Consider the following 26,383-nt stretch of genomic DNA (forward strand, 5'->3'; position numbering starts at 1 on the left):
AGGGGGGAAAAAAACCTTACAAATTCAGCATACTTGGCGCCGCAGCATATTCATTTTCATTGAGGTCCCATATATTTAATGCTACCGTAATGCAGTGTTCCACCGCGCATATTGCGTCATTAAGAAAACCTCTTCCCTGTTACACCCTGCACATGTACAGATGCTAGACACCTTCGCCAGAGCTGCCCTATAAGTGAGTTTCAGACCAGCAGCTGAACCGTAGGGTGCTGCTCAAGTCTTGACTGACCTAGTGTGGGAATTATTGGGGCGCTCCATTAATAATTAGGGGGAAGTTTATGGCTGAATCAGGGAGTGGACACAATGTGTAACAGGTCAGACCTGCTCCTTCACTTACTGCTAATAACGTGAGCATTACATTAAGTGTATCCCCCTTGAACACCATTTGCTCGCTACATTACTTCTGTTGATCTGGATGCAAGAACAGACCCTTCTCCCTCACCCTGGGGTGACTGAGCATGGAAGGTTAAGTCAGATCCTGTTATTATAAGCGAATCCAGCTCTTTTTTGCAGACAGAAGCTAAACTCATTTTCCGCTCTGTCTCCTTGCACGTGAATCCTTATACAGTTTGCCACACTCGGAGCTGCATCCAGATTTGTGGCTTCCTACCAACGAGTTAGGAGGTTGCATATGTCTTTCACCTGTAGAACTGTCATTAGATCCTGCAACTCCAGCATGAGAGGTTAAACCAAGGGGGAAAAGTTAAAGGTTTAGTGCTTGTTTGTGCAGGAACCTAGAGAAATTAACACACTTTTTATCGTTATGCAGCGCAGCATTTTTCGACATTGCAGATTGTGGCTGTGCCTGCTGCTCTTTAACCCAGGGTAATAAATGGTAGAGAATCGCATGGCAGGGTTAATGTAGCATTGATTGAATGTGATACAATGTATCGATTTTTCACCCTGCAAGGGCAGTACTTTCAATCTTGTGTATTTCTACAGTCATTGCGGATATTTAGACCGTAACAAAGCATATATTGATGGTTTGGTGCCAGAAGAAAGCTTTGAGGCATGCCAGTTATTAGGATCACAACTGGTGATCAGTGTATTTGACAGTAATCTTGTATTACCTGTCAGTGGTTGTAGCATACTCGCTGCCTGAGAAACCCCATTCAACTGTTCTCTCCCATCCAGTCAATAAAATGTCATAGATGGGAGTTTTACACCAAATCACTGTTTATTATTTTTCTGGTGTTTTCATTTTATAAAAACAAATCGATGTTAATTTAAAAAAAAAAAAAAAAATGGAGCCACACGTGAATTCAGTGTTTTATTGGTGCACTTGTGTTTAGTTTCCATACTCCCCTTGTGTTGCCTGTCTTGCCTGCCTTTGGCGCTACAAGCGGTGGAGCTCAATGGGAAATGATGCTTCATTTATGTTTTTAACTGGAAGTTGGCCCAGTGTGTCACCAAAAAGTGCAGAACAAGAAAAACCTTAGAATGTTCTCAGTCTCACCCAGGGGTGGCGAATTCCAGTCCCCAAGAGCTACCATCAGGTCAGGTTTTCAGGATATTCTTGCTTCAACACAGGTGGCTGTCGAAGACTGAGCCATATGTGTTGAAGCAGGGATATCCTGAAAACCTGACCTGTTGGTAGCTCTTGGGGACTGGAATTGGCCACCCCTGGCCTAGGTTATGGTTCCTGGAGCATGGGGTGCGTTTCCCAAGGCCCACACACTGTTTTGCACCAAGTTCATATGCGCTGTTACATTACCATGTTGTAGTAAGGCAGTGCACTATAATGTGATCATGTTCTTGCCCATCTGATTACTGGAAGGTAACTGAGGTACAAAGGGAGTGGGGCTGGAGTTGAACACAGGAGCTTGTACCTTCAGGTGCTACACCATAAGCATTTCTCCATGGCTTTTCCCCATCCCACCTTAAGGGCTGTTCTATACAGCATGCGGCCGTGCGTTCCTATTCGAACGCGCGTGCACGTTCCGCATGCTTTTCATGTACATAGAGCCGGGAGCTGCAGGTTAGTGTGTGTGTGTGCATGTGTGTGCTTGAGTTGTGTGAGTGAAAGTAAGTCCTAGATAGATTTTTTTTTTTTAAAGAATTTTTTTTATTTTTTTTTGTTTTACAATCCTTGATCCACAAACACACATCCATACACACATACACACACACACATACATACATTTGAGCGCAGGTAGCGGCGCGAAAAGATGAATTTCTTCATCTTCGCCGCTGTCTGTCGGCTCCCCTCTCTCTGCCGTGCGCGCGCGGCCCTTATATAGAAAGGCTGACTCACGTCAGCCAACTAAAAATCCGCGCACGGCGTAGCACGCGCACGGCACTATAGAACGTGCCTAAGACACACTTGCTCTATAGAAGCATATGCGTAGCGCCGTGGCTAATACTATACACCTGATACATAAACCTTGGCCCCTTGCAGACGCACTTACCAGAACGTCCTCCTATGTATCTGTATGTTCTTCCTAACTACCAATTAGATTGTAAGCTCTTCGGAGCAGGGACTGCTCTTCCTAAGTGTTAATTTTTATGTCTGAAGCGCTTATTCCCATGATCTGTTATTTGTATTTGTTATTTATATGATTGTCACATGAATTACTGCTGTGAAGCGCTATGTATATTAATGGCACTATATAAATAAAGACGTACGTACAGGACTGGTGACATTGTCCATATCACTATCTCTGGCCATAGGTTTCTTATGCTAATAAGGTGCCACTCGCACAGTCATGTGAACGGACTATAAACGTTTCAGGCCCCAATTAAACTTGAGCCTAAATGACAGACTTCACTGAAGGTCGTGTCCTCTCTGGAGTTTGAACTCAGAGCGTCAGGCAGGGCTGTGCTTCTCGGCACTCAGAAATCTTGCAGTGCTCCCGTTCACAGTGGGAGGGAGTGTGCATGGGAATTCAATCTGCTCCAACCAGAGCTCTCCTAACTAGTGTGAATATTCTGCCCACAGCCATAGATAGTGTGACTTTGTCACCGAGCTACACATTCTGTCCTACAAAGGAAACTGTTGCACAAATTGCCATTTTCCTGCCTTTTGTATACTTATTCCACTGTCCATTGTACAGCAAATAAAAAATACCACTGGTGATTACATTCGCATGTCTCACTGGTCTGCAGTGAAATGTATCCAGCGGGTTTTTTTTTTTGTTTGTTTTTTTGCAGGGACTTTTAAAAGTGGCGTTATTGTGATCAATTCCAAAGTAGGAAACCCTGCTCTATAGCAAATACAGTATTTACAAAGCGAATAAACCGTATCTTAAAACTATTCAATTGTAGTTAACTTGCTAAAGGTGAGTGCTTTCATTTTATTTCAATGGTGGTGTGTTTTGCTAGGCGTAAAGTGCCCCTTTTAAAAGTCTTTCTCTAACGACCTCCGCTGAAGTGTTACAGTTGAGCAGAAAACCTAATTTTCCATTTCAATCTCTCCCTGTCTTGTAACGTCTTGTCATTTTTCAATGGAATTTGAATGTGGGAAGGAATGGAAACATCAGGTTAAAATACAATTCGTGTGAGTGAGTCACTGTGCAATACATACATACAAGAACTCGGCACCCTGATGAAGCTGCACGCACAGTATTGCTGGGGCTCGTTCGTTGATATGTCAGAATTAACTCTGACTCGGGCCTGAAAGGTTAGATTGTCAGCTGTTTGGCACAGAGACTTCATGTGCCTGTAAGTTCTGCTGTGTTCTGTTGATGCTTTATAAAGAATAAATCATTTAGTCACTATTGAGGTGCCATAAACTACAGGTATTGTGCTTCGTTTCAGCAGTACCTTCTTTTGCACAACCCAATTTAGACCCCACTTCCCCGTCTCCTAAGGATACCTTGCACTAGCTTGAGGAGTTCCCTATGGGCGAACAACTTGTTATTTTTGTGTATGGAGGATGAACGTTGTGCCAAAGTAATTGAAAAATGTCAATTTACCATCACATCCATAATACTACTTGTAAATGCAGTATGCAATGTCAAACGTAGTAGTAAATTAGGAATTCATTTCAGTTTCTCATAAGGTTTTTATATGCATTTTTATGATCATAAGTATTGATAAACGGTAATAGGGTTTTTATAAATGGGGATTCATGCGGAGAGGTTAGGGGAGGTGAAAACTCGCGGATGTGTGTAATTCATAAAAAATAAAAAAAAAGCAATGAATCGAACTTGTGCCTCCTGCAACATGACCATCATTAACCATCTCACACAAATGTCCTTGTTACTCTTAGGACCTCTCGCTATCCCCCGGACACCTCCTAAGAAGCTCATGGCGTCTTCGGCTGGGGTGCCTGCCGGCTTCCACTATGAAACAAAGTACGTGGTGCTCAGCTACCTGGGGTTCCCCTTGCAGGAGAGGCAGAGGGAGGAGCCCCCCACATCAGGAGCAGGTGAGCACGGGGTGGGGCGTCAGCGTGTCTCGGCGCCTTTGCCGTGGAGCTCTACGTGGGACTGTCTATCTACGTGTTACCACTGACCTCAGATGGAGACCGCTTCAACAGTGCCTGTGTTTTTTTGTTTTGTTTTTTAACCTGGGGATGAAACATTTAGAACCATGTTTGCCAAGCAGTGTTATTCTATAGGGTACCTTCCATCGCCTGAAGACGCCATACAGCCCATTCAAACCCGGCGAGTGGGCTGGGAAGGTGTCTGATGGCGTAGCACTGCTTAGTGAATATGGCTCTTCACTGACGGCCTGCAGTTAAAGACGAGACCCACAGAGACATGTTGTGGTTTCCTGCAGCACAGAGGAGTCATTTGTGTATGTTTATTGCACAATGTGTCTTTAGTTTCCTTTTTTTGCCCCTAGTAATACACTTCATTATGAAATTCTCTATTACACTTCTGGTTTGAAGAACGTGTGCGCGTGTGTGTGCGCGTGTGTGCGTGTGTGCATGCGTGTGTGCGTGCGGTTATTCCTGAGTGGTCACACACCTTTATCTAGGAAGGGAACTTTTTTACTCTGGCTTTGCTCACTGCTGGGTGTAAATAGACACACAGGTTATCACAATGAATTTAACACCACTTCTGTTATAATCGCGCACACGTTTAAAAGACACTGGCCTTGGACTTAAAGCTCGGCTTCTCACTGATAGTCACAGGCCACAGGAGAGCGCGGGTTGCAGTGAGTTTTGAAGCCTTTCAGCAGCACCAGTGGACCAGGGAGCACAGTTTGCTATTTACTGGCATAAATAAACATGACTCCTGGCCTGCACAGTGCGTTGCTGGCTCCTCTTGGTAACATAAAGGGGAAGCTTTTATCTCTTGCAGCCAGTAACAAAACAGTCTCTTTGTCTCTGCATGCAGCATCTTCTGTCCTCCCCATGTTTTCCGCACGGCTTCTGATACTGTCTGACAGGCTGTCGGCTGAAATCATGCTCTCTCTGCTCACTGACGAGCTGCATGCGTGATCTTCTGAACCTGGCGCAGAGCTGCGTCCTGTGCCTCGTCTGTCCTCACGTTGGGATGCAAAATTATACAATTTCTCTTCACCCTTTAAACATCGATACTGCAGTGCTGCTGATAAGCCATCAAAGCGTTGTGTATCAGTGTTTATCTGAAAGCGTGTCTGCAGGAGGAGTGGTGATCAATTCCTTGTGCTAAATGTATCTGTATTTACACGTACAGCCAGTGGTTGAGGTGAGGTTTAAGGAGTTACAGCAGTGTTTCCCAATCTTTTTAATCCGTCTGTCTGTGTGTCTGTCTGTGTGTCTGTCTGTCTGTCTGTCTGTCTGTCTGTCTGTCTGTCTGTGTGTGTCTGTCTGTGTGTCTGTCTGTGTGTGTCTGTCTGTGTGTGTCTGTCTGTGTGTGTGTCTGTCTGTGTGTGTGTGTGTCTGTCTCTGTCTGTCTGTCTGTCTGTCACGGAACCAGTTTATCTTTACAAACTTCCCTCTCCTGCAGAGCGAGGGTCCCTTATCCAGTAAGGCCCCAATCTTTGTGCATTATTAGTTAACCTGCTTATTGGGACCATCCCTTTAAGAGAAATATTTTGAAACAACTTATCGTTGTAATTGGCTCCTTAGACAAAGGGTGCTCGACTCCAGTCCTTATGCCTCCCCAACAGGTCAGGTTTTGAGGATATCCCAGCATCAGCACAGGTGGCTGAATCAATCAGAGGCTCGGTCTTAGCGTGAGCCTCTGATTGACCCACCTGTGCTGAAGCAGGAATATCCTGAAAACCTGACCTGTGTTTTTTTGTTTTTTTTAACAGGTCCTCCGATTACTTGTATATCGGCTACTTCTGTTTATTTCTCTGACTAATGATGATATCATAATTACTAAACAAAGAAAAAACAACTGTACTTTTATGCACAAGACAGTCAAGAAAGATTGTATAAAAAAATAAAAAAATTCACCTAAAAGCTTTGCTTTACCATTGGAGTATTAAGATAAAAAAAATTAAATACTTGTCCAATTGTATTTTTGTTTTATAAAGAAGGTAATCGCTCTATTTAGCCCTAATAAAACAGAGCATCGCAGCTCCTCCGGCATGTCGTGACCACTGGTACGGATGGAAGAGGCGTCCTCTCCTCCTTGTTTTTGTATTTAGAATTGATCATGTACACAGCACTTTACAGCAGAAACATGCAGATAATGTAAAGGAACAGTCTCATGGGAGTATTACTAATATTTTAATAATTTAACTCTTACAGGGTGAACAGAAGCTTTGGCTTGTTTTTACAATATTTACCTAATGTCTTTTGGTGTTCCAGTCCTCCATGCGGCATGTACATTTTTGTTTGCAATCTGTGATAAATCGTATAGATAGAAGTAGCTGATATACATGAATACGATGGAGAAAAGCAAAAAGAAAAGCTGATTTAGTTAAAAAAAAAAAATTAAAAATTCAAATAATATTTTTATTCGCAAGTGTAATTGTCCCTTTAAATCATTCAGTTACAAATCCAATAATGAGCATGATTATAGAATAATGAAGGGGAAATGGATATCCTGACCCCCCAAATAAGGGGGTTTAGGATCTTTTAATAGACAGCATTTGCCTGATGGTAACCCAGCTCTTGGAGTGCATCAAGGCTAAAGGATAGAACGTGTGAAGGGAAAGTATATTGGGAAGAAAAGTAATATCGGTGCTGAATGTATTGTTTTGCTGTTGAGGGCAGGGATTGATGGAGATTTCACGTCTCAGCTGCAGGTTTGATGCATCCTCCGGTCCCTCCCACGCTGGCCAGCGAGAAGCTGGACAAGGTGAAGGCCAAGATAGAGGAGGAGCTGAAGCAGCTGGAGGAGGAGATATCTGCTGGTCAGTGTTCCCAGGAGGTGTGAAAGGTCACGCAGAGAGCAGTTGGGGCAGTGTCCAATGCGGCCTTAAAAAAAAAAATATTAGTTTTAAACCAGGAGTAGCCAACTCCCATTCCTCAAGAGTTACCAACAGGTCAGGTTTTCAGGATATCTCTGCTTCAGCGAAGGTGGCTCAGTCATCAAGTGACTTGGATTGCCTCTTTAAATATAAGGGATTGACTGACACCAGTAAACCTGTCCCTGCCATTACTTCACTGAGGTGTGCCCTATTTTTATACTCGGTACCAGTATATTAATTGGTTGTTATAATATCAACTAACGAAGGTGTCCTAATTGTGGAGCAGGAATGTTCTCCCCGAAATCACACGTCCTCTTTCTTTGCTGTGTTTCTTAGTTTTGATCATTCCTTCATAGCACTGGCAGTGTGCACAGCACTGTATGTAGTTGTACTCCTATGTAGGGCTGAGAACAGATTTCCCGGGGCCCAGGACTAGTTACGTCCGCCCCCCTCGGCGGTATTGCGAGCCCCCCCCCCATTTCACACCTCACGAGTCCCCTCTATTTCCCACCCTCTTCCCATGTATTTCTCCCTTTTTCTGTCTCACTCCCTCTTCTCACCCCCTCTCACTCCCTCCCCCTCCAGCCTCGCATGTATTTCTCTCCCCTCTGTCTCACTCCCTCTTCCTCTTTCACACCCTCTCCCCCCCTCCCGCCTCGCATGTATTTCTCTCCTCTCTCACTCCCTCTTCCTCTCACTCCCTCTTCCTCTCACTCCCTCTCCCCCCCCTCCCGCCTCGCATGTATTTCTCTCCCCTGCATCTCACTCCTAGGCTGAATCCCCGGTGTAGACTGCGGCGCGTGCACGCCCCACAGCACAGCCCTGTATGGGCCCCAGTGGCCGTGTGTGTGTGTGGGCGCGCAAAGCACTGTGACGCGTATGCTGGTAGGGAAGACAAGACTTTTGTCTTACTGTGCCACGACACGATCACATGGTCGGCGCGCAGCCAATGGAAGGGCAGTCATGGCCCGCCACCCGTGCATCCTGTCGCTCCCCTACAGACCGCACAGCGCGGCTTTGAACTGTGCACGCGCCGCCAGGCACGCAGGCTGCAGGCAAGACTGGGGCCGTAGCCTAATTCCCTCTCTTCCTCATTCCTTCCCCCCTCTCTCCTCTCACTCGCCCTCACCTTTCATCAATTACCTCACTATCACTCAATCTCTTCCCCCACCACCCCCACAAAATACATATCAAAAAACCCTACCCCCTAAATACATATAACCCCATCCCAATACATAATAAATATACATTCACCCCCCACACATAATAAAAAATACACCCCCACCCCTCAATGCATATTCAAAAGACCCCATCCCCAATACATATTTAAAGGACCCCCACCCAATACATAGACAAAAACAGACGTACCTTGTGGATGAAACACCCAAAACCCCAGCAAGCGCTATATGGGAACCCCTAAGCCCCCACAAAATATGTGTCAAAAAGGAGAGCTATTGAGCGTGGCATATTTATACAACAGACGACAGAGAAGCCCAATGCTACATCCAATATGACAGAAACACACAGTAAAATACTTATATATTCTCTTGAAAAAGGGTCATTTAGTTTAACCCTTTGGCCAAAGCATTGTAAGCTTGCGAGCCACGACAAGGCAGAGCCCGTTCACAGGTCCTAACACTACCAGATAAAATACTAATATACCTATACTAGGATTAAAATTCTCATTTACCTCTATTAGGAGGGAGAAAGACCACCATTGGATCTGTATCCAGTAGAATGAAAAGACCTACCCACTTGGGAAGTGGGGAGGGTCGGGCTTAAAGCCTGGGAAGGAGGAGCCACTCACCTCCAACAGCTGAAAATAAGTTCACAAAACCCCAGCAGGGGTTCCCAAATAGAGCTTGCTGGGGTTTTGTGTGTTTTGTTAACTTATTTTCAGCTGTCTCAGCGCCGAGCTTCCGACATCGGCGCGCACCCGAATCTGGGCCACGCTTGCTTCCGGCGCACTGACGTCAGAAAGGCCCGGCGCACAGCAGCATCGGAAGCTCGGCGTGGGACAGAGGGATAGAGACCTGAAGCTGAGTGAGAGCCAGGGTCTGGCCGCGAGAGGGCCAGTGGTCGGGCCCGACTTGCAGCTCTGGCAGGGCGGGCCCCCCCTGCCACCTGGCCTGGGACACCTGTCCTGGCTGTCCCCCCCCTGTCGGTGGCCCTGCTTACAGGTGCAATTACATTTCTTACAGCCTAATGTTTACTGCCTGAATGAACACTTTGCTTCTCTTCTCGCCCTCTCATACTTTGTCCTCTTTCCCTGCAGCCTTCGCCACCACGGGGTTTGACATGCACACCTCTCCTGTGTTCAATCCAGCTAGTCCGGAGAGCGCCATCGAAGAATGCCTGACCCAGCTTTCTGAGAAGCTGTCATTGGAGATCAGGGAGCCTCTAGACGATACCCTGGAAAGACTCCTGAGCGGGTAAATCTCAGCATGTTCACCATCTCTGCCCGTCAGTGCGTCTGCGCTATATACACTATACCTGCCAGCACCTACATCCTGTGTCTGCACTATATACACTATACCTGCCAGTCTCTGCACCATTTGTGTCCGCGCTATATACACTATACCTGCCAGCCCCTACTCTATATGCATTATACCTGCCAGCCCCTACTCTATATGCGTTATACCTGCCAGCCCCTACTCTATATGAGTTATACCTGCCAGCCCCTGCACCATGTGTGCTGCGCTATATACACACTATACCTGCCAGTCTCTGCTCCCTCGTGTGAAACAAGACTTTGCAGATTTACAGCGTCCCATCCTCATCTCTAGTGACTAACCGGGACAGAGAGGGCTAGGTGTTGAACAAACACTTGAAAAGAACTCCCCTCAATTGGCCCCAATCAGAAGTACATTCTTTATTTACCAAGAAACCAAAACAGCCAAATGTTTGCTTTAAGTCTGGTTGCATTTGTTTAAGGAAGATAATTACACTGGTAAAATGTTTCTTCAATGTTTGTTTTTTGCAAACTAACAGGGTTTGCACCTTTTTGAGAAATATACACATTCATGATGGTCCTAAGAGGGACTGCATCTGTAAATCGGGCTTCTTAACCCCTTGGGTACCCTATGGAAGTACGTTGTACGTCCTGTGGGCTGGAACTCTAAAGGCCGTCATGATGTACTGTGTACATCATGGGTTTTTCATCCTTTTCCAGGGTGGCTGGTGCTCAGGACGCCAACTGAACAGACCAGGAGGCCGCTCCTCTGTTCGCATCACTGTGGGAACACAGGATTGCGATTTGCCAGAAGGGCCGTGACACTGTGGTACTGCAGACCCTCCAGCACTGAAAGGGTTAAGGGTTTTTGCCAGTCTAGTCAAAAGGATGGGGGCTGCCTGGCATATTATTCCACTGTCCCGGCTGGGGAGTGAGGAAGCCCATGCTTTAGACCTGCTCTCAGATCCGTTCAATAAAACACTGTTAATCCTGACAGGGACCGGACATATGAGGAATTCAGGAAGCAAGTAGAGGACATTGCCCTGCCCACCAGCGACTGGAACAAGGTACCTTCAAACACGCATGTTCCGTTCTGTGATGTCTGTATGTATAATAAATACATCTATCTGTTTGTCCCAGGTAAGTAAGAATGTTGACCTCCCATATGAATCTTGGCAAGACCTAACTGTGTTCGACAACTGTGTTTTTTAATTTTAGAAATATTGAAATGTTGAAAACTGTGTGTGTCGTCATCTTCAGCCCTTGCCTCCCCACTGCTGGATGAAGATCTCCCGCATGGTCTCCCAGGTACTACGGTTGCAAGCCTCGCTTCCCTTCTCCACGTCGCTCCCAACATTTTTCAGATTTCATCCTCCCCTCTTACATTTGGTCGTCGTCTTGGTTTTTTAATTTCCTTTGGAATCCAGTCGGGTACCATCTTTGTCCAACGATATCTGCCCCATCGACATTTTTAATTTCACCTCTTGTGGTGATGTCAGCCTTTTTTTATTTCGTTTTCAAACCCATTCATTTACTTTTCTGTCTCTTTGGGTAATACCCATCATACATCTCTCCATACTTTGAGTTGTCTGAAGCTTCTGAATTATCTTTGCATTCAGGGTCCAAGTTTCACTTCCAGACATGAGCACGGCAGAATAGCACTGTTCAGACTTTCCCTTTGAGGCACCGGGACGGTTCCCGTGAAATATCGTCTTGCTCCTTGCAAATACGCTCCATCCCATCTTCATTCTTCTGTTGATTTTTAATTCAAAAGGTTCCCATCCATTGTTACTTGCCGGCCAAAGTAGACCTAGTCTTCAACTTCTAATTCTATTCCATTTATTTCGATGTTTGCAGAGTTGACACATTTTGTGAAACATCACTTTGGTCTTGCTGAGGTTTATATGTAGGCCCACTTTCTTACTTGCCTTAATCAAATTTTCTATTTTGTTGCTGAAGATCTTCTGCACTTGTGGCAAAAATAACATTGTCTTCAAAGCGTCAGGGGAGTTCGTCTCGAAGTCATAGAATAGAAAAACATATCATAGTGCAAAAATGATTGAACAGTGAAAAAGGTGAAAATTCATCCAAAATGACTACTCACATTTTAAGTAATCAAATTAGACACGGCGCATCCACCCCTTAAGTTGGATGACTGTCTAATTTGATTACTTAAAATGTGAGTAGTCATTTTGGATGAATTTTCACCTTTTTCACTGTTCAAACATTTTTGCACTATGATATGTTTTTCTATTCTATGACTTTGAGACGAACTCCCCTGACGCTTTGAAAATTATCCACGAGAAGACAAGTGAAACAGTCTTTTTTTCAAGGGTTGTAGTTTATTTTGAGGTTTTTTCACCCTACATATGCACTTTAAATAGGCACGTGCACTATCACTGTTTTTTTGCATTGTCACTGATTGTATTAATCACAATATCACTGTCACAATAGTGGTCGTTATTATTATATTTTGGGTTTGTTATGAGCGCTATTGTTATTGTTTTCCTCAAAAATAACATTGTCACCTGCAAATTGTGGGTGACTCAAATATTCACAGTTGATTTTTGATTCCTTTTTTCTCCCAATTAAACGTCTTGAACAATTCTTCAAGTGTTGCTGTGAAAAGCTTTGGTGTCTGCCTGTCGCCCTCGCTCGCTGATCCTTATCTTGCTTGTATCTTCGTGTAATCTAATGGTTGATGGGGCCTTCTCGTAAATGTTCCTTTATAATATCAATATATGCTTCTTTAACACTTTGTCGTCTTAATGCATTTAGAGCCTCTGAAATATAGACCGTAGCCAATGTTTTTTTTTGTTTTTTTTTTCCATAATCAACAAATCTTAATCTGAGTGGTAGATCGTGTTCATTATTTCGGGAAATCACCTCTTGTACGACTTGGATGTGCTCCATTGTGTTCCATCCATTGCAAAATCCCGCTTGTTCTCTGGGCCGGGCAAAGTCCGGGGTCTGTTGCAGCTGATCAGTGAGTATCTCTGTGAAAATGTTGTATGTGAGGAAGTAGACTGATTGGTCTGTAGTTCTTGAGGTCTTTGTCTCCTTTCTTGTGGATGAGGATAATTATGGCTTTACTCCATTGCTCCGGGATTTTTCTGTTCTTCAAGGAGCATGTAAAAAGTTGTGCAAGGATTTTCTTTACTTCCCCCAGCTTCTTTCAAGATTTCAGTTGTAATTTCCTCTTCCCCGGGAGCCTTCCCATTCTTCGTGGATTTTATTGCTTTGCCACTTTTGGAAGGACGCAATGTACATCACTGGTGGTTTCTTCTTGCTCTTCCTCTGCTGGATTATGTCCTGTGTTCTCGTACAATTAAGTGTACAAGTCCTCAACTCTTTAGAATTGCACAGTCTTTTATTGTTGATCGATCTCATTTGAGTGCGACGATTTGCTTCTTCCCAGTCATACGTCTTTGCTTCATTATCTTTACGCTTTTGCTATCTTCGCTAGTCTTCCTCACCATATCGCAGTTACATTTTCTTACATCTTCAGTTACACGTTTACGAATCGCCGCTCTTTATATTCAATTCGTGTTCCTGTGCCTTGGGCTTGCTTCATTTCTCCTTTCCCCCTCAGTAATTACTTTCTCATCAAACATTGTCTTATCCTGTTTTTCCTGCGCTTTCAACTATAATCTTCATAAGTTCTTCAGAATTGTTTAAGTGCCCCCGTGCATTTGTTTTCATCTTTTTTTGTTTGATCTGTTGTTCCAGCTTTGCATTTAGATGAAATTTGCCGCAAACCAATCGGTTATCACTCCTTGTGTCAAAACGGTTAAGGATGGTGCAGTCTTCATCATGTGCATTGATAAAGTCCGTTTCATTCTTGATTCCGTTGGGTCCATTCCATGTCCATTTTCTATTTGGACTCTTCTTAAAGAATGAATTCATGATGTAGAATTTTTCACACTTTGCCGATTCCACCAATCTGTCTCCCCGTTCCTTCCTGTTACCGTAACCATACTGACCAACTAACGCTTAGTCTTTCAGCTGGGCACCAATCTTTGCATTGAGATCTCCTCCCATAATGAGCTTGAGGTGACCCATTTCCTTTGCTGTTAGTTTGGTTGATTTCATGGTAGAAGTCTTCTACTTCATGGTCCGGGTGATTTGGATGTTGGGGCATACACTTGTATTAGGTGAAGCCTGTATCTCTTTGACAACTGACAATTCCTGCTGCTCTTTCCGATGAGCTATTTCCTCGGTTGTTTCTCCATCTCTTGTTAATGAGGAGGCCTACTCCATTGATTTTTCTATTTTTTGTACAGTACCTCTGTAATAGCATAGGTGTCTGCTTTTTGAGCTCAATGGGGCCTTCATCTTTTCTTCAGGCCAACAATATGCTATCTAACCCTTTCAAGCTTTCAGTCCTTGCAATGCTGCTTCACTGGAGAGAGTCCGGCAGTTGTAGGTAGCCAGGTTTGAATGACAGCTGGTGTTTAACCGCCGTGGATTCTTAGCACCCTTAGTGTTTTGTGCCTTACTTGCCATGCCGACCTCATTTGAATGTTGGCAAGTACCTTACCCACTTTAGCCGGGTTTGTTTTTCAAAGTTCCATGTTATGGCTAAGCCTACCAGCACAAGTGCCACTATACATCTTCCTGAACACCCGCTGCCACTTTGAGGCAGTGAGAAGGATTTGAGGAAAGGATATGCAAGTTGTATTTATTTTACTTACCCATGTTTTCCAGGGGTGGGCAGGACCAGTGACACCACACACCACACACCACCCACACACCACCCACACACCACCCACCACCCACACACCACCCACACACCACCCACACACACCACCCACACACACCACCCACACACCACCCACACACACCACCCACACACCACACACCACCCACACACCACCCACACACCACACACCACCCACACACACCACCCACACACACCACACACACACACACACACACACACCACACACACACCACACACCACCCACACACCACCCACACACACCACACACACCACCCACACACACCACACACACACACCACACACACACACCACACACACCACACACACCACACACACTTGTTTGAAGGCTAAGTGACTGGTCTTTCCCACTCGTGGGAAAACAACCTTCAGTGCTCTCATCCTGCCTGTCCCTCTGGGTGTTAACATTCCTCTCCCGCCTGGCTGATTTTTACTGGCCCTGGGGCAGAGGTGTAGACATCTGGGTGTCACACTGCCCCTGTGAATATTATCAGCACCTCCCCAGCTTAAGGCATCTGAGCCTGTTCCTGTTCTGGTTGGAATTCCACCAAGTGATCATAACTGCAGACATAGCTTGTGTTAACCCTTTCACTACTGTCAGGTTTGCTGCAAAACCTCTAGTTAAAAATCACCAGGAAAGATATATCCAAAAGGTGATGTCTCTCGTAAATCCTTGAACGATTAAGGGAAATCTACTGCCCGCATAACTTTTTTTTATTAATGGCATTCGGCGTATTCACTCCCTGGTCGTTTTGCATTCCTGCTTTGGTTTAGAAATGGATTTTAAGATTTCCTGAACCAGATTAGAGCCTTTTAGTCCCACTTAAACACGGCCATTTAATTCTCTCCCGGTTTCTGCCGCGTGTGACGGGTATAATAGAAACCATTCTATCAAACTTTAATAAAAATAATGGAAAAAAAAAAGGTTTATGTTGATATTAAATGCTTTCTGACTGGCCTCTTCATATTGCATTTTGTTCCCAGGCTACACAAGTCTTTGGCTTCCTTTTTAAAAGCATCCCAAAAATAAGATTTTTTTACTTTTTATTTAATTTGTTTCCGTTTTATCCAAAATGGATCTGCCTGACCGGAGGAAGAGTATTAGGCCAAGATTGTAGTCCCCGCTAGCACGGGCGCATCATACCCGAGCGATGTGTGAATTCAGATGGAAGCGATTGGGGTGGCGTTGCGGACGCGTTACGTGGCCGGTTTGCCGTGATTGGCTGAACCGCTGAAGTGACGCGGCCGTCGCTTGAAAATACAATAAATGTTTTGTTTTTTTTAAATTGTCTTTTCAAAACGCACTCCGTCATGCGTCCACTAGGGGCAGCCACATAGGCATTCTGCAATGTGGTGTTGCACGAGTGTAATCGCGGCCTTACTCTCAAGGGCTTTCTGTACAATATATTCTGCGTATCCAAATGCAAAATGCATTACTCGCTCATAAAGTATTCCATTATTTCTCTTAAATGGAAAACTGATTGAGAGCGAAGAAAGGAAAGCGCAGCGGCGATTTTGTAAAGACGGTTGGGTTTTCTCCTCTCCCACTTCAGGTGGTGGTGCCTCTGGTCCTCCTGCAGCGGCTTCTCCTGGAGCTGACGAGACGGGGGGAGCGTTGCCTGGACTCTCTCACACAGCTCGGGGTTACATATATAGAGGAGGTGTCTGCAGACTACATCATTCAGCAAGGAGGATGGGTGAGTCCCGGAGCGTCAGCTGTGCGCTGTGCGCAGGGTTACGCCAATGCGCAGGGTGTAGCACTTTTTTTGTATACAGGTTATGGCAGTGTAAACAGTGACGGATTTCTAGATCTGCCGCCCTTAGGCAATTTATACTCGGGGCTGATGTCGGCACTGAGAGTATATCGGTGCTCAATGAAGAGAAATGATTCAGTGTCTCTTTGAAATTGAAGATCCGTGAAACAAGTCACCGTATAGTAAGATCCATATAGGTAGTATATAAGTAATATATAACTCACTCTCCCAGCCCCTGATGATAGTTGTATTAAACCAAGGCAAATGGATAACATGAATAGCACTAAAAGATTGCCAAGAGTACTCACGATTGTCCCAATGAGTCCTGAGGGGGAGGGAAGAGGAGATGGAAGCTTTGAGACTCACAGCTCAAGATGATTGATGCAGCTGGTGAAGGGAATCGCTGGTTGATGATAAATCCCTTCCGTAGACTGACTAGTCCCCGTCAGCCTCTCCAGTCAGGGCTCCCACTGCATCTCTCAAGCACCACGTGTGCGATGCCAGGAACACCGGAGCAGCTGATCAATGCGCTGTTTCCCTTGAATGAAATGTAAGAACCACGCCGTCCGTGTGGTATAGCACAATAGTTGAAAAAGGATCTTCAATGCAGCGTGCCTCCACGTGCATGCGCAGTAGAAAAAAGACATCCAGAAGGAAAGTAGCTGGAGCACCGCTAATTCAAAGGAACCGGCAGGCAGGCAGGATACAAAAAATGTTTATTAACTAAAAAAAAGTACATAATGTTGGTCCTGGCAGGTACTCTGGCGCGTTTCGCTTTTGACAAAGCGCCCTACACGCGAAACGCGTCAGTACCTGCTAGGACCAACATTATGTACTTTTTTTTAGTTAATAAACTTTTTTTGTATCCTGCCTGCCTGCCGGTTCCTTTGAATTAGCGGTGCTCCAGCTACTTTCCTTCTGGGTGTCTTTTTTCTGCCGCCCTTAGGCACTTGCCTGAGCCTGCCGCCCTGTTCTCCTTCAGAATCCAGCGTCAAATGACGCCGCGGACGTCATGACGGCGTTTTATGCCAGAAGGTCACGGTTGCCGTGGCAACGAGACGCCGGGTGACGTCGTTTGTGACGTCAGTGGCGTCATTTGACACACTATCTTTGAAGGAGAAGCAGGGCGGTAGAACGGAGGCAGCCGGCACAGGTAAGTAAGTCTCTTCCCATTAGGTCCGATAGGCCGAGAGCACGGACAATGCAAATGGGGGCGGACATTTTTGCCGCCCCCAAATGTTGCCGCCTTAAGGCCCAGGCCTAACAGGTCTAATGGGAAATCTGGCACGGAGTGTAAAGTTAAACCAGCACATGGAAGGTGTCAGTGTAAGGTGCCCATTATAGATCCTTCCCATGATGGAAACCTGCCAGCTGTATACCAATGTATAGCAGGTCACTCTGGCATTGATGGCTGACCTTGCCCTATTTGTGTTATTTCATCTCGCTCGCCACAAATTAATCCAGCCGTTCTGGGTCGTACTGCAAGTGACATTTATGGACATCACATATCAACAAAGCCCAGAGAGGTATTTTTTCCCCTAAAACGCACTCCGAGCCCAGACTGTGTAAACGCTGCCAGTGTTGTCGTCCCCTCTACTTCATGCCCCCCCCATCTCCCTGAAAGATTATAACCCGGGATTAGAGGTACGAGGCGTTCCAGCCGGTTTTTACTGCACAGAAGGTAAAGCCGTCCATTTAGCCCAGGCGATCCGAGGAAGTCATTTCCTGATGGATTAGGTGGGGGTGTGTTTCATTTTGCCTCAGATTATCTAGCACAGCTGTACATGTGGGACCCCCGGCCGCCTCCTCCCTTAACATTCGTTATGCCCGGTCTGTCCCAGGGCTGGGGGTTTTCCTGTATGGGATGAGCTTGTTGGGATGACCTTGCTCCTGACCGGCTGCTTTTAAGACCCCACTGGCAGTCGGGCTGTTACATTTTTGTTCTGGATTAAAAGGTTCAATTTGGCAGTTCAAAAAACAAAACAAAACAATGTTTTCTTTACTAATGTCTCTGTGTAATCGGCTCCTTAGAAAGATCCCCCTTTAAAGTAGCGGTCTTACGTTTTTTCCCTCCGATCTTGAAGAATGAATATGAATTGTTGAAACCAGGATTATTATTATTGTCATTACAGTATTTATATTATTAATTATAACACACCACCATATTCCGTAGCACTGTACAATAGGGTTGGAGGGCGCAAACAAAATATCAAACCATGCAATGTTACATTAGGTGAGGAGGGTCCTCTCCCAAGGAGCTTACACTCTATAAGGAAGGGTAAGTCGAAGCATAGGGCACCTGGGGACACAAAGGCAGCTGTAACCTAAACAAACGGCTGACACCTTGTGGCTGCCGTCCACTACTTCTGTTTATCTGTTTGACGAATGATGGGCCCATAATGACTTTATCTTTGCTTTGTTCTTGTGTTTTACAATGTGATGCGGTCATTTGCTAAAGATCATAAAACCATTTGTTTATCATGAAAATGTTATGTTTAAAATGTATTTTAAAATACTTGGCCGATTTTTATATAACTTCCCCCTTTAAATGTACTTATGGGAGGGGTGTAAAATAAATTGTTCTGCGTATAAATGGTATAAGTTGTAGGGTGCGTGGGATGAAGGCTGCACTGCACCTGAATGTGTGTGATTTGGTGATGCGCTGCCCATTATGTAGCTGTTTTGGCTGAGTGGGTGGGGTATGTATGTATGTCTTTATTTATATAGCGCCATTAATGTACATAGCACTTCACAGCAGTAATACACGTGACAATCATATAAATAACAAGTAATACAAATAACATAGGGGAGAAGTGCTTCAGACATAGTAACATTTAGGAAAAGGAGTCCCTGCTCCGAAGAGTTTACAATCTAATTGGTTGTATAGCAAATGAAGGAAGCGCTCAACATTTAACACTGTCTAAACTTAATCCGCTTATGTACGTTCGGTGCAGCATGAAAAGAGAACTGTTCCTAGTTCTTAACGATGATGTAGTTTCGGGAGAAATCAGCACACCTCATCCTAGAAAAAGGAAGAAAAGAAAAAAAGAAGGCACAATAGTGAAGCACGTTACATGTAAGTGTCTGAGCTCAGGCACTTAAAGGTTTATTTTATTCCTCTGCTTCCGTAGTGGTATAGAAGGATTCAGAAGCCTTTTTTCGTTAAAAGCCCAACTTTATATAAAAAAAATCAGGGTACACTCCCACTGACAGTGTAAATTTGTTAGAGACACCAGCTCAAGCACTCTAATTTCTGCTCTGGTTCGCGCCACTTCCATCGCCGTTCCAGCCGGCGTTCTGCGTCACTTCCGGTTATCTCGTGCTTTCTTGATACTGGTCCCCCGACAACCGTACGCGTTTCGAAGGTGTTCCTTCTCCTACATACCCCTGAGGAAGAAGGAACACCCTCGAAACGCGTAGGGTTGTCGGGGGACCAGTATCTGGAAAGCACGAGAAAACCGGAAGTGACGTAGTTGGACTTTTAACAAAAACAAGGCTTCTGAATCCTTCTATACCACTATGGAAGCAGAGGAATAAAATAAATATGTAAGTGCCTGCGCTCAGACACTTAAATGTAAGTGCATACCTCACCATTTGAACTGTGCTAAGGATATTGTGAATCTGATTGGTTGGTAGGAGGGCTTTCTGGTAAGTGCGTCTGCAAGGGGCCAAGGGGGGGATAAACTGCTCTGCCCACTGCTTGTTCTGTCTCTGATCTGTATAGAGCAGGGGTGCTCAACTGCAGTCCTCAAGACCCCCCCCCCCCCTCCAGCCAACAGGTCATGATATCCCAGCTTCAGTACAGGTGGCTCAATCTGAGCCACAGATTGAGCCACCTGTGCTGAAGCAGTGATATCCTGAAAAACTGACCTGGGGGAGGGGGGGATGTCCCTGAGCCCTCAAGACATTTGAATCAAACACTGTTCTGTCTACGTAGACAAGAGACTAATGCTTTTTTTTTTGTCAAGAGGATCCTGCTGGACTAGCACTGAAAGGGCTTAACCCCTCCACTGCAACAGGGGCTGCCGAGCGTTGAGGGGGCAGAGCGTTGCCAGCCCATCTGGCAGCAAAATATCTGCTCTTTTTTTATAAAGACTACGCAGGCAGAATCTACCAAGACACGTGGTCCTTAGACTTGAGATCACGCATGCAGTAACATCCAGCCTGACACTGAATATACAGCACTGACCTCGTTTTAATAGCAGCACAGCGAGCGCATCGAGTGCAGGAACAGCCATGCGAGTGGCACATTGCAGAACATGCCAAGGCGGGGTGGATTTAACCCTTACTAGCCCACTTCTTGTGTCTGGTTTGCTGCCTGGCGTTAGAGCCTCCAACCCAGGAATACAAAGTATGCCCTTGAATGGGTTCCTGGTTCTGCCCTCCTAATAAGAAGGGGGATAACAACAATTAAATTGTGCTAGATGGTAATTGCCGTGTGTTGTAGCTTTTTAGACTTATAAATGGAGAAACCGACACACTGAGGGGGGGTGGGGGAGTGTGTGTGTGTGTGTGTGTGTGTGTGTGTGTGTGTGTGTGTGTGTGTGTGTGTGTGTGTGTGTGTGTGTGTGTGTGTGTGTGTGTGTGTGTGTGTGTGTGTGTGTGTGTGTGTGTGTGTGTCACGCTCTCCTGAGTTTCCTTGGTCTGTGCTTGATGTAGAATTATCATAGGTTGTGAATCATTCTAATGAACCGACGTGACTCAGATTAAATGATAGTAGAGTGGCTCTTCCCAGCCCAACAGGTGACTGCTTTGCTTTTGATGTAGCATAGCGCTCCCGTTTTACAGCACTGGTGTATAGCCCACCTACAAAACACAACGCGCAGCAGTGTGTGGTTCTGCAGATTGTAATGACTTTATTCAGCCCCTCACAGATGGTCTACACATACACAGTAAATACTATGAGAAAATAATCCCTGCCCTGAAGAGTTTACAATCTAGCATTGTGGTTTTCCCTTCAGTCCATCTTCCAGCATCTCCCTCTGGAAAGTCCTGCTTGCTAATTTTTGTAGCATCCAGCCGACCCTCTAACCTCGTCTCTTTGTTCTCCGGCTCCTTACTCTTACTCTGCTACCTAATAAAGGGAGATGGGATGTCCCCGAGTGAGGGGAAGACAACACACGTTTTAATATGATGTGAAACATTCTCTCGCCCCAGCAGACTCAGCCCAAGCTGGCTCCTTCCCACCTTGTACTCCCAGCACTGGTTTGGCATCATATTGCTGTTTGCCCTGCAGCTGAGTTAGAGCATAAACACGGAACTGGGTCGCTGTACACTCACGTGTGTGTGTGTCTCTCCCCTGTGTGTGTGTCTGGATGCGCACGCCTCTCCTATCCCCTGCTACTCCCGGGTGTAGTGCATCTGCGTCAGTATCTCCTTACACTCCTCTGCAAACTCCAGCCACACGGCAGTCTTGGTAAGAGAAGCTTTTTATAGAGCATCTTCCTTTCTGGTTTTGCTGGGTACGGGATGGGAGGTGGCAGCAGCACAGGGGTGAGGGGGGATTTTTTATCAGTTTTATCACCTGTTTTAAGACATGAGGCTTCACCAGATTGATATTTAAGTTGGTTCGGTTACCCAACGGACTAAGGGATCCCCCAACACAAAATGGGCCACACGGGGGGTCGTCAACAGAAATAATGATATATTAATTGAGATTATACTGGCCATCTGTTTAAAGGGATTTAATTCCCTTAACCATAAAACCGCAGAACCCCCGTAAAAGTTATCTATTGAACTTGATCATGTTTATTAAAAGCTGTTGCTCCCCTGCTGTAAAGCACAGTATCATTACTTTTCCTTTTGGGCGTTCTCCCCAATTAAAATCTGTCACCCCCCGGTGTATGTGCAAGAACAAATTCCAAGCTCTCTGGGCAAGGGCCATTTCCTATCGTGTCCCTTTTTTATATTTGTGGCAATTATTGTATTCGAATTCCCTGTATTTTATTCTTCTTGTAAAGTGCCGTGTACATTGTTTGGGGGCTCTATAAATAAAAAAATATCCTTCTATTTCTTTAAAAAATAACTTCTTTTTTTTTTGTTTATATGAAGCCTCAATGAGCAGGGTGGGATTGAGGTTTTCCAGCAAGAAGGATTACTAGGCTTATCTGATGTGAATTCCTGCGTTAAAGGACTTTTATTTATTTTTTAACCCGCAAGGTGAGCTGTGATACAACCTTATGTAAAGCCATACGGGAAGGGATGGGGCCACACGTATTGGCTCTTATTCTGTATGGCCGCAGCTCCGTATAAACGGGCAGGTCATTTGATTTACAGTATCATGCCGGGATAGGAGCGATAGACCTGAAACGGTAATATAACGGGAAAAGGGATTCCCTGTTGCGAAGAGCTTGACATCTAAGTGGTATGGGAAGCAATTTCGGTCCTTCGGGTTTTATGGCGGAGGAGAGAAAATGATGATGCGGAAGCGTGGCTTAACCTCCCTGTATTGCCTCTATTTATTATCATTTATTTACAAAGCGCCAACACATTCTGTAGCGCGGTACAATGGGGTCGGGGTATGAAAATAATAAGATAACATTAACATGCATTGTTACAGTAGGAAAGAAGGGTCCTTCCCCAAGGAGCTTACAGTCTGAGGAAGCATAAGGTACAGGGGGATGAGAAGGTCGGTGTGTTTCAGATTGTAACGGCAGCAGACGGCTGACACCCTTTGGCTGCTGCCTTTTTTTTTCCCGACTGGTGTTAACCCCTCTAGTACAGCGGTGGCCAACTCCAGTCCTCAAGGGCCATCAACAGGTCAGGTCTTCAGGATATCCCTGCTTCAGCACAGGTGGCTCAGTCATTGTGACTGAGCCACCTTTGCTGAAGCAGGGATATCCTGAAGACCTGACCTGTTGTTGGCCCTTGAGGACTGGAGTTGGCCGGCCCTGCTCTAGAAATTGCATCTCGGGCTTGCCCTTATTGTACAATGTCGGGTGGACGGCCCTGCAACGTGTAGCTGACCCCTCTATCTTACAAGGGGTTAATGTCCAAATAGTATTAACCCTTTCACTGACATAACGATGCATTGCAAACCCAGTGTGGTGTAGCTTGCCAAGGGGTTAAACTTGCGGCCACACCTTATTCAATCCTGCTCCATTTCAGTGGCCAGCGCCTAAACCCTGTCAGAACTCGATATACCAGGTGAAGTGAACCAACGGCAGGGACATATTTAAGGATTAGGATGACAACGGCTTGAGACCTGCAGCTCCTCGCCTTTCTGTGATGTCACTGCGCTATGCGGCATCCGCCCTCCCTACAGAAGCGTGCCCGACCCTTCATCTTGCACTGTGGGTCCGACAGGGAGGGACTGCACATTCCTTGTGACAGAGCAGATAATGGTTGAGGGGAAAAACCATCAGCTTTCTGCTTTTAAAAGAAAAATGAATCAGATGCCAGAAAAAATGTAATGAACCCCTTCAGTGCTGAAAATGGCAACAAACCAGTACGTTACCTCTGCAGTTATAAAGGGGTTAGCTACGGTTACTTTGTAGGGTACCAATGACATTAATTTGTTTCCAAAATGCTGTTTGTTTTTATTTTAAACAAAGTGGGGCTGTCCTTTTATATCCCACGCCTATATTTCGTGAAATATATTGGTTGTGCAGAAAAATGCCTTCGGCCCACTGCAAAGATCAGAACCGCATGTCCTACAGAATATACCAGTGGGTTTCAACCTTTTTAAGAACTGTGGAACCCTTTTTAAATATGTTGTGCATTAGTGGAACCCCAGATTACTCATCCTATGTGCCTAAAAGTACTATTGATGTGGTAAGACTTGTATTTCCTAAATAATGTAGCCATATTTTATATTTATAACATTAATCCTATATAATAATACTTTTTTCTAATTTAAAATAAAAGTAATGGCAATTCCAGCAGTCTTGACATGTAAAATATCTGTTATACGTAATGTTATTAGGGGAACCGCTGGTAACCTCCCAATCCCGAGTTACACAGAAGACGGGTTGGAAACCACTAGAATATGCCATACGTAAATCTGACTTGAGCCATGCCCTCTTACCAAGCCACTAAAGTATGGGACAACCTCTAGAGAATCCAGACGGGCAATGATTTAACATGGATTTAAGGTATTCGTAAGGCAGCCATATTTAAAGAGGCCCTTCAAAAAAACAAAAAGTTGTAACTCAATAATTGTCTGAAGTTGAGCTCCTGGGTGGAATTAGAGTTGCATACTCTGTATCACTGAATACTGCGGTCCATTCTCAACCCCCTCACCGCCTCTCCCATATTTCTGTAACAGATGATATGAATGCCGCACAGCTGCCCTGTCTGTACTGCCCCTGGGCTCAGAGGAAATGAAGCCCAGTTACTTGACTGTCTTGCCAGCATTAATATCCCTTTCTTCTAGATATGCAGCAGCTTATTGAGGTTGGTAAAGTGCCTGCTTGATCTGGGGGGGGGGGGGGGGGCACGGCTGGAAATATTTCCCCTGAGATTGGTACACTTTTAATTCAGGCCAGGAGTTCCTTTATCACAACTCCTCCTTAATGAGGAAATCATTTGGAGCGATTATGCGTTTTGGATTGGATAAAGGTGAAAACCCAGGGGGGTAGTAGTACTAATCATCATTATTCTTCTAATAATGATTCTAAGCGTGGGCCGTGTACGCAGCGATATACATGGCATTTTGCAGGTGCATTAAAGATTACCATATCATTTGGGTGTCCGAGGCACAGGGAGACTAGGTGACTTGCCCAAGGTCAAAAGAAGATGACCAGGATTCACCCGTTTAAAGGCAGTGACCGTTATTACAGTGTAAAGCCACATCCGGAAGGGGGGAACCTGCCTATCTCAATTTTTAATCCCCGATGCTGGTGTGTGTTGCTTTCCTGTGTGTCACTTTCTGGCAATGAATGACACCTGTATTCTTATCTGGCACGTGTTCGCGCATCCACGGGAAGTTAGAGACGCCGTGTCCCTATTCTGAACAGCTTACGGCAGTGGTGACCAACTCCCGTCCTCAAGGGCCACCAACGGATCAGGTTTTCCGGATATCCCTGCTTCAGCACACGTGGTGCAGTCATTCTGACTGAGTTACTGGTTGAGCCACCTGTGCTGAAGCAGGGATATCCTGAATACCTGACCTGTTGGTGTCCCTTTTGGACGGGAGTTGGCCACCTGGTTTACAGTTTCAAGTTGTGCCTCCATGGTCCAAGCACTAGAGACGAGGTTATCCCCTTGCAGGGCTCTCTTGCATTAGAAAAAGGTGGAGTACAAAATGACTGTACTCCAAAGAAAATTCACTTAAATGCACACTACCGATTGTTAAAATGTAACTTTTAATCACTCCAGTTTCAATTGTACATTGGAGTCTTTACACATGAGAGCTTTTCTTGGTGCATGAGTTACTTTATTTAATTTATTTTTACTGGTTATTACACATTTTCTTCGGTAATATATGTTTTAAGTATATAGTATTAAAAGTTACATTTTAACAATTGGTAGTGTGCATTTAAGTGAATTTTCTTTGGAGTACAGTCATTTTGTACTCCTCACCTTTTTCTGATTCACTTCAGTTCACAGTTGCACCTACTTCTATTTATAATTATCGATTAAAATTTATTATATTTTTCACATCCCAATTAGTATGGTTTAGTCGATCACTCCCCAATCCTCCTCCTTTGCTCTCTTGCATTATGCTGAGTGGTAATCCAATAAGGGAAACTTTTGTATTAATTATTAATTTTTTTTATTGCACTTTATTAGAAGCGATTCTGAGAAACTTAAAAAAAAAATCTATGATCTCTGCAATGAAGTTGCAGGCCTCTGGCAGCAAAAGGGTTACAATAAAAAATGGATACCACACTACGTCTAATCTGGGCCATCTTGGGACACATCAGGCCATTGGCACTATTTCCATTCTGGAATGTGGTAGTGAGGGCCATCTTGTTTTATCCCGTGTGTCTGTCTGACACACAGCTGCTCCCTTCGGATTAAAGCAGCTGCAATGGCCAGATCCTACACGCTCCATATCTTCTGCCAGAGCCAGGGAGGGACGACAAACGCCAGATTAACCCTTTGCCAGCGGGGCCAGTAATGCACTGCTCTGCAGCGACGGGGCTGACGAGTTTGGAACATTTCCACATGGCGTGCCGT

At 45.1% G+C, this 26,383-nt stretch overlaps 1 protein-coding gene across 1 annotated transcript in view; it reads left to right on the top strand.

Moving 5' to 3' along the window:
* BCL2L13 (BCL2 like 13) overlaps positions 1–26,383 on the top strand; it is a 34,844-nt gene that overhangs the window by 1,316 nt on the left and 7,145 nt on the right. The window contains exons 2-6 of the mRNA XM_075602427.1: positions 4,229–4,387; positions 7,144–7,257; positions 9,590–9,746; positions 10,764–10,833; positions 16,061–16,204. Coding sequence (XP_075458542.1) covers positions 4,267–4,387; positions 7,144–7,257; positions 9,590–9,746; positions 10,764–10,833; positions 16,061–16,204 — 606 coding nt within the window. The 5' untranslated portion in view covers positions 4,229–4,266. The remainder of the gene's footprint in view (positions 1–4,228; positions 4,388–7,143; positions 7,258–9,589; positions 9,747–10,763; positions 10,834–16,060; positions 16,205–26,383) is intronic.

Source organism: Ascaphus truei, chromosome 5, assembly GCF_040206685.1.
Source record: "Ascaphus truei isolate aAscTru1 chromosome 5, aAscTru1.hap1, whole genome shotgun sequence".
Classification (NCBI taxonomy): domain Eukaryota; kingdom Metazoa; phylum Chordata; class Amphibia; order Anura; family Ascaphidae; genus Ascaphus; species Ascaphus truei.